General features: G+C 43.5%; 3 protein-coding genes across 3 annotated transcripts in view; all 3 read right to left on the reverse strand.

The window, feature by feature from the left end:
• The window catches only part of grin2cb (glutamate receptor, ionotropic, N-methyl D-aspartate 2Cb), a gene marked incomplete at both ends in the record, with an annotated part of 353,829 nt that overhangs the window by 229,796 nt on the left and 110,468 nt on the right, over positions 1 to 13,565 (reverse strand). The window lies entirely within an intron of this gene.
• Positions 1,377 to 7,610, reverse strand: LOC310774884 (5-hydroxytryptamine receptor 3A; the record flags this gene model as incomplete). Its single annotated transcript, XM_083634999.1, has 10 exons — positions 1,377 to 1,604; positions 2,015 to 2,100; positions 2,282 to 2,446; positions 4,176 to 4,386; positions 4,491 to 4,651; positions 4,852 to 5,021; positions 5,376 to 5,485; positions 6,275 to 6,319; positions 6,649 to 6,809; positions 7,577 to 7,610. 10 exons carry the CDS (start codon positions 7,608 to 7,610, stop codon positions 1,377 to 1,379), a joined length of 1,371 nt encoding a protein of 456 aa, XP_083491125.1.
• The window catches only part of rnf157 (ring finger protein 157), a 24,039-nt gene continuing 20,866 nt past the window's right edge, over positions 10,393 to 13,565 (reverse strand). The window contains exon 19 of the mRNA XM_083634947.1: positions 10,393 to 12,605. Coding sequence (XP_083491073.1) covers positions 12,457 to 12,605 — 149 coding nt within the window. The 3' untranslated portion in view covers positions 10,393 to 12,456. The remainder of the gene's footprint in view (positions 12,606 to 13,565) is intronic.

Below are 13,565 nucleotides of genomic sequence, written 5' to 3' on the forward strand. Positions count from 1 at the left end.
CCCCCCCCCCCCCCCCCCCCCCACACACACACACACAATTTTTTCTGTTCAACTGTTGCTCCGTCAAACATCAGCCACGCTTAATTTGCATACAATAATGCCATAGTGTGTTTTGCCTAAGTTTGTGGAAGACAGGTGCACGTATTTGGGTTTTCCCCCCAATGAAAATTTTATGTTTTTCAATTAAATACAAACATGCAATTTCACATAATTTTGGATCATTATTACCATATCTGTGTGCAAAAGGTTGGAAAAGCTAAAGACAAGTAGATAATAAATAAACAACACCCAAAAAGCTTAAAGACAATTCTTATTAAAGAATTGCCAATATCCATCTCTCTCAGTGCACGTGCGCACGCACATGCAATGAGGCATGTCTTTTCCATGATCCCCACCCCCCTTTTTCCCCCCACTCCGAGCGACCCCTTCAAGTCCTGGGTCCCGGGGCCTAGCCACTGTAAGCCCATGCATCAAATCAGGGCTGACTTGCAGGCGATTCAAGGCAGCCTTAGCTTGTAGCATTAGCTTTTTACCATGAGACACTGCAAAATACCTGTGTTATTGCCAGAATAAATGGCTGGTTGGAGCCAAAAGTGACACACAAAATGACTTTGACAAATATATTTTGATACTGTGGTTTTAGGTGGCTAATGTTAATGTTATCTTGCTTGCTAACTTAAACGCTATCTAACATAGCTAGCCATAGCTACCAGCCAGAGGAACAGATCAGCCATTCATCCATGTTTTAATATGAGCCCTCCACATGCATTGTGCACGACTGCACAAAAATGTCCATTATGAGTAGGCCTATGTGTATTTTATTGTAGCTTTAAGAGAGCGTGTATTTTTTGGTCTAATATTATCTTTGTCCAGTTAATTGTGCATCCGGACAGCTTAGCGAAGGAGGTGATTAATGCCAAACATGAGGAAATGGCTCCATCTGGTGGAAAAGAGTAAAAACTAATTAACCAAAAAATACACACCCTTGGCGAAATGTATGCCATATGCATTAACACAGACAAAATGATCGACAAACATAAAACCCAAACGTACAGAAATGGGTGTTGGGACATACAACGGTTAAATAAGACTGTTGTACACAATTCAATTCAATTCAAACTTTATTCCAGACACACAGGGGGTCCATAGAGTACATACATATTATCAACATCACACAACAAATTATACAGTAAAAAAAAAAAAGAAAGAGACACAATACAACACAGTTGTAAACGTTAGAATAATTAAAATGTTACATCATGTTCTGCAGCTCAGTAGTTCTCACTTTGTGGAACCACTGCTATAATACACACAGGCTAAAATAGGCCTATAACAGGCAGTACATCTTGTAAATGCTCGACATTGACATAGCATCTCTAAGTGCTCCATTTGATAAAGATGAGGATTAGAAAAAGAGAGACAGCGATGGAATAAAAAATGAAGAAAGCTATGTTGATTCTTTTGGCCACTCTGGTCCAGTAGCCATTCTTCCCTGCTTTCTCCTTGGTGCTGAGGAGAAGAGCTATGCTTTTCTGCAGCTGCCTCAGCTCCTCCAGCATCTGCAGTAACACATCAGTCTCTCCTGTCTGTATGATGTTACCAACCTGCACAGAATGAATATGGTAGAAGAAAGTTGAAGTTAGGGATGGAACGATAAAATTAATCGTAATATTAGCTCCATTTTATTCTGCTGTAATAATCATAAATGAGACAGCTTGCCCATCACAATTTCACAACCTCTTCATCCAAATTATATTATTTGCACTTTGTAATACAATTTTTCAATATTTTTTTACATCCTCTAGGAAGCCAATGGCATCGCTAGAAAGATTTGTGTCTCAGAAATAAACATAATTCTGCCCAGTCATACTTTTATTGATTACATTGTATCATGGTTGTATCGTATAATGAGACCCATATTGTGTATCGAATCGTAGAGATTTGATATGCGATATGGGCTTCAAAAAAGAAGTATAACAAAAGTGAAATTATTCAACAGTAACACAATCCTAACCTCCGCAGCCACAGGCAGTCCTTCACATGATGCGTCACCAGCAGACCCATCACAGATGCAGGCACAGAGTCTCTGTCTTTTCTCTCCTGAAAACGTTGCTTTATTGACACATGAATGATAACATAAGCAATAGGATTCAACATCATATTATTGAAACCATATTAGAACTATTAACACCTGAAAGAGTAACAGGAAATGCTCTAACGCCCACAATTTATAAAACAGAATTGATGGTTGTCAGCTTTCCTCTGCCAGAGTGAGTCTCACCTCTGTCACAGTTATGAGATTTGTCAATGTCCTCTTCATCCTCACAGTCGTCCCTCAGGCGGAGCTTCTCCTGGGATGGAGAGTCTTTCTCCATCAGATACGCCACCAAGACCGTCTCCAGGAGACTCAGCAGCATCAGAGCAAAAATCACAATGCAGTAAATTGCTGGGAGGAGAAAAACAGTTAGACGTACTCTGATGGCTGATATGAATAAGAAATATATCATCATCATATAAAAGGGAGGAAGTCTGTTTGTTTCAATTTTTGTCCCACATTGGATGATGTCATCAGCAATTGTGATGTCACTGATGATGTCACAATGTCTATGACATGCGAAGTTGAGTAATTGTGTGCTGAGTGATGTCATTCGAGCACTCCATGATCTGATCAGTGATGGTCACTCGGGCAATTGTGATGTCATCAGTGAGTAAGTCTGTTCTGTGTTGTCTGTTTTGCTGCGATTTTTGTCCCATATTGGATGATGTCATCAGTGATCGTCACTCGAGCAATTGTGATGTCACTGATGATGTCATAATGTCTATGAAAGTTGAGCAATTGTGCGCTGAGTTACGTCACTTGAGCATGATGTGGTCAGTGATGGTCACTTGAGTTATTGTGATGTCATCAGTGAGTGATGTAATCAGTGATGCGAAGTTGGGCAATTGTGCATGCCAATAGAGCAGGCAAGGCCACGCAGCAGCCAAGCTGTGGGCTCAGGCGTACAGCGGCTGAGCTGTGTATGCGAGCCCGGGCGAGGCCGCGTACAAATTTCTAGTATGTATATATGTATATACTGTATATATAAATTATTATTATCGTCACTGAATGTTTTTTTTAGTGGGGGTCCACTAAAACCGATGTTGTATGGAGGAACCCCAGGGGAGCACATGCAAACTCCACACAGAAAGGACCTTTTTGACGAGATAACCCACGTGGGCTGTAGGCAGTAGGCACTGAAGACGGGGGGAACACACCTTCAGTGCCCACAGTGTCCCAGGCGGGAATTGAACCCAGGACCTTCTAGCTGTGAGGCGACAGCGCTACCACGGCGCCACCCTGTGCCAGATGATGTATGGAGTATAATATGTGACAATTCATGAACACACCTACATATTACACTAGGTGCAGGTGTGAGGAACGGGAAACAACAAAATGTGTTTGTTGAATCTCAACTAATAAACTTGAATGTCAACTAATAAGCTGTTACAAATACCTATCTGCCAACAATAGGCTATGAAAAAGAGGACCCCTTTAAAAATGTTCGTTCCCTCACCAAAATTTTGCCTAATCTTAGGGCGTTATTTAGCTACCTTCCCGACAAGCTAGCATAACATGGTTGGTACCAATCGATGCCTTAGGTCTTCTAGTTTCATATACCAGTAACTTCACTCTGGCTTTAAAACTGAGCCCGCTACAGCCTCTGTAATTAGATTTCAAAAATTGTGATATTTCCCAGATATTGCGATATTTCCGAAAATCTGCCCAAGTCTCCTCTTCAGGGTTAATGTGTATGTAAAAAAAAAAAAAAAGCTCTGACAGACCACCAGGCGGAGACCACAGTTTGGGAACCAATGAGTTAAGCTAAATGCTCCTTGGCGTAGAAAGGAGCCAGTTTAGGTGTTTCGGGCATCTGGTCAGGATGCCACCTGGTCGCCTCCCTCCTTAGGTGTTTCAGGCAAGTCCAGCAGGGAGGAGACCACGGGGCAGACCGAGGGCCACGCTGGGCTGGGAACGCCTTGGGATCCCTCAATCAGAGCTGGCTATGGCCAGGGAAAGGGAAGGGGTAACAGTACCTCCGCGACCCGATCACAGATAAACGGTTGAAGATGGATGATGGATGGATGGATGGATGATGGATGGATGGATAAGCTAAATGTGTGAGTGTGTGTTGTACCTATGAGTGGAGTCCTGTTGGACATGGCAGGCAGGATATCATTTAAGATGAGCAGTAGGAATGAGATGGCCAGCAGCATGGTGACCTTGAAGCCCAGCTTATCCCCCCGATCATCTGAGATGAAGAATGAGGCGAGATCCACACTCAGGAAGAACCCGATGGGCAACAGGAAGTTGATGACATGGAGGAGGGGCCTTCTCTTCATGGTGATCTAGGAGGAGAAGGTCAAGGGTCAGGCTGGATCTGCCAAGTACAACAGGTTGGAATCAAAAACAGAAGCCTGTGTGTATCTCTTCAAGCCCTTAGGTTGCATACAGTGTATACTAATTGTTCCCACTGTCCTTGGTGGTAGCTGAGAGTCTCGTTGGTGACTAACAGGCTGAGGAACACCCACTCTCCCTGGGTCACCATCATCTCACGGGAATCATGTGTGGCCCGAGACGAGTTGGAGATAGGGAGCAGCTGCATTTCTTCGACTGAGGAGCAGAGAGAGCGGAGGATATGAAGAGAAACCAGGTATAGGCAGGGAATTGGAAGAAAGAAGGGATACAGTTAACACCGACTGTCTGAAGCCACACACACGCACACACACACACACACACACACACACACACACACACACACACACACACACACACACACACACACACACACACACAAATGCTCACTCCCTCACCTTTGTGGATTGCGGAGCCAACAGTGATGTTACATTGCTGTGTGTCGAAGGGGAACTTGTGGATGTCCATCTGACAGGAGCTGACCACCTTCATGTCTTCCTCAAAACTCACAGTCCCATCATGGGACACGTACATGTAGGGACTCTCAGGAGCGTCATCCTTCTCTGTCCTGGGACAACACACACACACACACACACACACACACACACACAGGCGCACGCACACAACCACACACACACACACACACACACACACACACACACACACACACACAGATCACACAGATGTGACGATCATGTCTGTTATGCTTTATTTTCCTGTTAATATGTTCCAGTGTTTTTGTTGTATACTTCCTGTCAGACTATGTGTGAACAGTAGGCTACTGTGTGTGTGTGTGTGTGTGTGTGCGTGTGTGTGTGTGTGTGTGTGTGTGTGTGTGTGTGTGTGTGTGTGTGTGTGTGTGTGTGCCTGCCTGCCTGCCTGCGTGCGTGCGTGCGTGCGTGTGCATCTCTGCTCAGCTCACATTTCATAGATGAAGAGGTCTGGTCTCCACAGCATTGCTCTGGGAATTGAAACTTCTTTGATTCCACAGAAGTCATTAGGGTCCCAGGAGATGAGCTCATTGTTCCATGTCTACAGACAATTACAGCTCAATTACCAACAAATGAGAGACTGAGTTCCCGACAAATTGCAAATGAAAGATCGACTAAGTGTCAATGTTGTCATTAAAGGTACAACATTCAGCAATGTTTTTGTGGTAAAATAAGTGTTAAATTGCTCTATATTCTGACAGCAATCACTGAAATTGTTTGAGTGTTTGGTCAGTGAATTGAAACCCTCCCCCCCACTGACCTCTATCTCTCTCCTGGTAGTCCTGCATGCTGGGTGGACACAACCGTAGAGACTCACGGATGGCGGCAATGGATTTGGGGTGAAAAAATACATAATACTCCTTTATAGGCATCGCGATCCGACCTTCCGTTTGAAAATGTCAACCTTTCTCTGATTGGATGAAAATTGGCGCTGACCTCAAACTATCCAATCTATCCAATAAATCCAGAGAAAAGTTTACATTTTCTGGGAAACGGAAGGTCAGATCGCGATGCCTATAAACGACTATGTATTTTTTCACCCCGAATCCATGAGTCTCTACGAGTTACAGTTGTGGAGATACCTCCGCCCTGCCTGCAGGACTACAGGAGAGAGATAGAGGACAGCGGGGAGTTGGGGGTTTTCAAGTCACTGATTGCTGTCAAAATATAGAGCCATTCAACACTTATTTTAACACAAAAACGTTGCTGAATGTACCTTTAAGAGGTAAAGACAAAAAGAAAGAACGAGAAGAACATATTTGAATGTTTTGAATGAACCATCTACATGTAAACTTTGTAAAATACTCTTTGATTCATTGAGGCAACTAACCATTAATATCCAGAGGAAGGGAACGAATGTCTGGGTTTTCTCAATCTGTGAATAAATATAAACAAGACACACTACAGCAAACACCCACATGTAGCCTACACACTTAACCTTGCAACTGTCTGCATACACACGTGACATACATACACAAGACATACACACATATGATCAAACACACACACACACACACACACACACGCGCACGCACACACACACACACACACACACACACACACACACACACACACACACACACACACACACACACACACACACACACACACACACACACACACACACACACACACACACACACACACACACACACACACACACACACACACACACACACACACACACACACACACACTACTTACCACAGCCAGAATGGAATAGAGCATGACATCCAGTTTTACCATGGTGCGGTGTGTGTGGTCCAGAACGGGCCGTGTCACTGTATACACCTCATTACCTTTAGTCAGGTTCAGGTAGTTTAGGACATCCTGGTAGCTGCACACGTTCTTAGAGGACACCCCATCTAGATTACAGCAGTCATCAGAGAAAACGTGTTTCAAAAACCTTTTGCCTGAAGAGGTTACCACTCTCACTGTATGTGTTGCTGTCTGAGTTCTGTGCATTTCCCTTTTTCATATGTTAGTCACTCACAAAATCAGAACTAAAACATTATGTAGACCGGGGGTTTTCAAAGTCTGAGACTGTGGGCCTCCCCAGACAAAGCTTGGAAAAAGATGGCCCCTCACTCAATTCCGGATTATGCTATTTGATCCCTCAACAAGTGAGCCAAGATAGCCTGATGTTACTGTTTGACACACTTCAGACTACACCAAATAGCCGGCCGACAGAGAGCAGATGTTATTACAAGAGGTGCTTTCTGGATTTCCGGCCCATTTAGATCCATTACTCTCATGTCCTTTCTCCCCATTGTTAAAAGCTCTCTTCTGTCCTCTCTCAGAAAAAAAAGACTGAGGGGAAAAAAGGAGGAATTGTCACTCACCAAAGTTTGACCACACCATTATATCGGTTAACTCTTCCACATCCTCAAACAGTTCACATATCATAATGTAAACAGAGTTAATATGAAGGGAAAAAAAGGACATAGAAACTGATGGCACCATGAGGACCTCCCTGCCTTTGTCCCTGAAGAAGACAAATGTGTTACTGGATGAAGCACACCGGCTGATGTTTAAATAACACACCCTATGGTCCATTCATACCTGAGGTCACCACTCCCCCTCACAAGAGACTACACACCTGGAACAGCACACAGCATCATGTCTATCTTACCTGTGAGGAAGAGCAGCAGGAAAACAACACGCATGGTGACTGCAGCTAACAGCCTGTGATTGTGTGTCTGTCTCCTCTGTGCTGCCTGTGTTGCTGAGACTGTGTCCGCCTGCAGCAACACATCCACACCGTTATGTCCTTTGATTGAGTTCACAATTAGAGGTGGGCTTCCTTTTGATCTCATTGCCTGAGATGAGAAGTCCCTCCCACGGCCAACAGCATGGACGTTGTTATTGGGTAACGGGAAGACAAGAGGAGGGAGGCAGGAGATCAGGGCCATATCTAGGGGGTGGCAGGGGTGGGCTATGCCCACCCAAAAATTAATCTTGCCCACCCCAATTTTTTTTTTTTTTTTTTTTTTATCTCTCCCTTTTTGAATTCCAGGCGACCCCACTTAGGGTCGCGACCCGAAGGTTGGAGACCACTGGGTTAGTTAGTTTAGGGCACCTAACAGTAGTTATAGCTCTAATTTGATTTGAGAAATAAGCTCATCCAATGAAAAGAATATTATGGAGTTGAGTATTTTAAACTATGGATGAAGGATTGTTATTTATTTGTTAACAAAGTCAATCTGCTTTCAAAGTTTTAATTTCAGTTTGAGTTTGAATAAGACTAAAAGTCTTGTAAATATAGGTTTGAAGGCTAAATGGCAAATAGTTTTTAGCTATGGTTAAGTCTCACTGCACTAGTCTTTAATTTGATTTGAGAAATAAGGTCATCCAGTGAAAATAACTGTTATGGAGTTGATTATTGAAATTATGGATGAAGGATGTTTTTAAGTTTTATGGTAAATCAATCTGCTTTCAAAGTTGTTTTCTTTTCACTTTTAAGACAAAGTCTTGTGAATATAATAACAGTTGTGTAAATAGTTAGTTTGTTAGTTAGGTTGTATGTACATAGTTAGTTTGCAAATAGTTTTAATAATAGGAGTTTTGTAAACATTGGCCTATCCCGAGTGAAAGTTCATACTTAGGTTACCCACAGCACAATGTGGACACCTAGTGGAACAGTTTAGTGTTAAGGTCCTTACACATCAAGGGCGATGCGAATATACGGCACGAAATTGCGATGCGAGTTTTGACCCACCTGTCAATCACAGCCACAGATGTGTACACGTCGGAAGCGAATTTCTGAAAAATCGACCGTGGTTCAAAAAAATAAACACCGCAATAACGCTCAGCGAAACTTCGCCGTTGGTAGGCATGGTTGCATTGACTGATATAGGTTCGGAAAATATTATGAAAAAAACGCTCCCGCTAAAAACGGACCTGGTACCAGCTACTGTATGGCATACTAGCTTGTCGGCAATAATGTTCCAAAGTTTTTGTCGAGTTTTTTTTTGGTGTGGCTATTTTCATTGCCCCCCCCCCAAATTTTAAATTGCCCACCCAGTAACCTCACCCTAGATACGGGCCTGCAGGAGATGCTGTATAAGATATAGTAGGTTCAGGCTTGATCATTGACACTGGTGAGAATGAATGTGATTGGTTTAAAGGCTGAGTGATGAGATGAGTTACAGCACAGCTCAAGCAGACAGGAGGAAAGGATTTGTCCATCTGAAAGGACAGATAATATGAACTGAGTGCCTCTTCACAACAATTTCAGTTAAACATATGACACTGATGAGATTGGATCTATAGGTCAGAGCCTGTGTGTACGTGTATTTGTTTGTGTGTGTGTGTGTGTGTCTATCTGTGAGTGTGTGTTTCTCTGGACAGATGTGGGTGGGCGTGTCAAAGTACAAATGGGACATTTACTGTCAAATGTGGGTGCAATTTGATTACAGTGGAACATGAGCACCCCCAAAGAAACACAGTAATGACATGATGCACATTGTCTCCAGTAACAGCCACTCATTCTCATCACCAGCCTACACCCGCAGCAGCCTATCTGAGCAAGAAGGATCATTAAAATCTCTCCTCTTATAAACTAATTTGGAGCTATTTAATGTAGAATTTAAGTGATATTTCATGAAATACCAATACTGGTGTTGGATAAAATGTAAGTTCCTTTGGTTTTCATTTCATAATCAATAAGCTATAACAGATATAGTTATTGGTATGAGTTATTAATCATAACCCGCACACACACAGGTTATCCCTTCTACTCTCTCCTCTCTGCCTATAAGACCTAATGACAAATGTTCAATCTTGACTGTAACTCTGTTTTCATGTGTACACTGAGATGATTGCAGTCTCCCTGTAAATTCTGTTTACAGGGATATGTATGGCTAATGCAGTTCTGTGAGACAACTTCCCCACTCCTGATGGCTTCATTTTATTCTTTGGTCACCGTTTCATATTGGCTTGAAATGCTCTGGTTAATAAGGGATGAAGAATGTTATTGATACAAATTCCATTCTACAACAACTGGCTTATATGGGACCCATAGTCACCACACCTCACTGACTTTAAGTTTTGACAGCATAATCTAAAAACCTCGACTTTCAACTCATAATCAAACAAAGCCTACTAGACAAATAACTGCATAGCAATTATGTCTCTGTAAAAAAAAACTGTTGATCTCTCTGGGGAGAAAATGCTATATAATTCATAATTATTAATAATCATATTTCATAACCAAACCAGCTCCTACGAGCACAACATAGTGGTTGCAAAGTGAATGATTGGAGGAGGGAGTTTCAGTTATCATGACCATGTTACGTCCTGGAATTGAAATGACGCAGCTTCCCATGTTCTTCGCTATGAACCAAAACATTTACATCTTATATCAACAGAACTCTTAACGGCGTATCGATCAGTCCCACATTGAAGAGGCGGCTGTTTCGTTGCAAAAACTTTATTGTTCTTCTGATGTTTTTCGTTGACATTTTCCATCTCAGTTCTAGAAAAAGTGGGGTCCTGGCGGATCGGGACCCGTCTCCTCTGATATCATACGGTGACTGACGCTAGAGAATGACTTTGTCTATGTGTTCTGAGATCAAATGCGTGACGACTGTAAAAGAGGAGGGTTCATCTTGAGAGTGCACAAAATGGCTGTAGGGTAACATGACAGCTTGAATACTTGAATATAGTGCAGTACTCTTGACCTCAGCAGTACCGCTAAGGGAGGAGGGTGCCAGCAACCAGTATGACATTACAATGTGGAGATGTTCCCTTTTCCAGTTCCCAGCGGGTGTGTGCACTGTGCAGTGATCAATCATTCCTTAGGTGTTCTACAGTACAGAAGGGTGCAGACTGGCCTAGACTAACATGCTTACTCTACTATCGCCTCATGCACCGCAAAGTGTGTTGTCTAGGGAACAGCTAATAGTGCATTAAATGTTGATATCGTCCCTTTTCAGTTGTGGATGTGAACCATTACTAATTTTCACATATTATCATCCACGTTATAATAAACAACACAGTGTTTTGCAACAAATAAAACACAGAACGTAGAACATCAACAACAGGTGAGCTATACACTAAAGTTATACAAAATCAAATCAACAAAAATTTTCCACAAAAATGAGGAGATAAGCACTCGCTACCCCGTCTGTTGCACAGCGCAGGACTCGGCATATTAGAGAAGAAGAGGGTGACGTTTGGGCTTTACAAATTCACCGTAGGACGTAGTCTCGCCACAAGTCCCTTACAATATTAGCAAATTAAAAGAAAACACATTGAAATAACCGAATGTGTGAATGTAGCCGGCCAGTGTAAACACGGGGTCTCTTTGTTAAGGACGGCAGATATGAGTGTTTTTCTACCTACATGAGCAGATCAGGAGCGGATGCAGCTTCGGCATCTTTATTGGTTGGTGGTACGTTGTTTGATTTCCACTCTAAGATAATACTGACATGCTAAGATGGGGCTGCAGGGGTGTGTGTGTGTGTGTGTGTGTGTGTGTGTGTGTGTGTGTGTGACGTGTTGCGGTGGGGGTGGGGCGTGTGTCAAAGGTCACAAATTCGCAGGTTATTGTCCTTTGACAACCTAGAAAAAACAAACACATTCCCTGCACATTCCCCTTCTGCGAGTTCCCTGTTCGCCGTCCTCGTACATTCTGTGCGAGAGTCCTGTCTCTGTTACAGTCCGTTTCTGTCCTTTTTTTTGGGACAAATGGTCCACCATTTCAGGGCTCGTCCACCACCTCACAAGTCCGACTACTTGGCTCACATTCAGAGCAGGTTGCCACGTGGTGGGGAATGAGACGAAGCGTTAAGTAGAAGTGAGTGGAGATGTCAGAAAGTTGCATGCGAAACCAGGACTGGCGCTCCCTGATCCAAAGACACGAGGCAGCCAGTTCAGTCCAGTTTGGTAAGGTAGTCCGGTGTAGACTTTTATAGTGTCCGACCACTCATTCAATGTATAACAGAGAAGAAGTACATTAATATTAAATCAGATTGCCGATCACAGTAGCCCCTGACTGTTTGGCTGGTGAGGGAGGGGAGGGGAGGGGGGAGGGGGGGGGGGGGCAGCATGTGTTTTCCAAAGATAGTGTTATAACATACAGCTGTTATTGGTCTGACCAACAGGTAATACAGATAAATAAATGCAGATAGGTTAATGTAGCAACAGGCTAATTTGGTGGTAGTCACTCCCACAAGAGTCAAGGAGCTCCTGTGTGATAAAAGTGCACAGATGATGGAGAGGTGATGCCATTCCGTTCCTCTTCCCTCCTCTTTCCAATCTGGAGAAGCAGAGCTCCAGCTCCAGCAACAAGAGTCATATTCAGCCCAGGAGATGTTTGGTGGCAGGTGGACAGGTGGGGAAGGATTCCTTGTTCAGCGAGTACAGTATCCAGCGACGCAGCACTATGGCAGGGTAAGGAGAGCTGACACTGGACGGATACGTTTAGGTGTGTGTGTGTGTGTGTGTGTGTGTGTGTGTGTGTGTGTGTGTGTGTGTGTGCGTGCGTGTACTGTACATGCGGTTTTTGTACTACACAATGAGTGGTCCGTGGTGAGGGTGTTTAGGACTCTGGCCATCCCTTGTCTCCGCCCCCTGCTCCTCCAGGTTGATATTGCTGGTGGAGGCATGGTGGTGGTGGGGCTCCAAATCTGGCCTGTAGACCCTGAGGTACATCAGACCTGGATGAGAGACAGTGAAAGAGACACAGAGACAGAGACAGAGACAGAGAGAGAGAGAGAGAGAGAGAGAGAGAGAGAGAGAGAGAGAGAGAGAGAGAGAGAGAGAGAGAGAGAGAGAGAGAGAGAGAGAGAGAGAGAGAGATATATATAGAGATAACAGGCTTTGGGATTATGTCCTACTGTCGCCATCTAGAGGAAACTACAACAAACTCCTTTAGGACTTGGCTGCATTTCACCTGCTCAACTTAACTTCCACAGAGAATGATACGTAGGATAGTGGATGACTGGTTTGCGACTATGAGTTCGGATTTGGAAATGATGAGACTATCCTTTAATTTCTGTTTGCAATTGATTATTTTTCCTCTGGTTTTAAATCAATTTAGATTAAGAATAAGCCCAGACACCAATAAAATATGCTTGGGCTGCATCAAATTCTATATCTGATTTGATATTTACTAAATGACACTATGTGCAGAAAAAGGGAGCTCTAGTCTAAATACTACTGACTCATGCTAGACAGCTAATACTAGTTAGAGTTAATTAAAAGGGAGCGATTATTACAGTGCAAGGGTTAAAGGAAACTAAACTACAATATGTGACCCTGGAGTCTAAACTACCGGCTAGCCATAACTCCATACCTAGTCCTCAATGTGCACTGGGCACGAATCCTCATCTGTCCATCCAAAAGAAAGCGAAAGAAGGGAGGGAGACAGAGGAGAGAGGGGGGGGGGGGGGAAGAGAAGGACAATGTCCAGGAAAAGACAGCAGAAGATGAAATGATGGGACAAGGAGAGAAACAAAGAGAGAGATAACAGAACACTTTTACGACACACAAAGAGAATACATCGCACAACATCCACCATATAAAACCAAAGGCTTCAAGGGAATGAGGCGAGATCGGGGGTTCGGGGGGATAGGAGGGGCGGAGCTATGAGAGGGATGCAGAGCTAAGGCCATCTG

Source organism: Poromitra crassiceps (genome assembly GCF_964638095.1).
Source record: "Poromitra crassiceps genome assembly, chromosome: 4".
NCBI lineage: Eukaryota > Metazoa > Chordata > Actinopteri > Beryciformes > Melamphaidae > Poromitra > Poromitra crassiceps.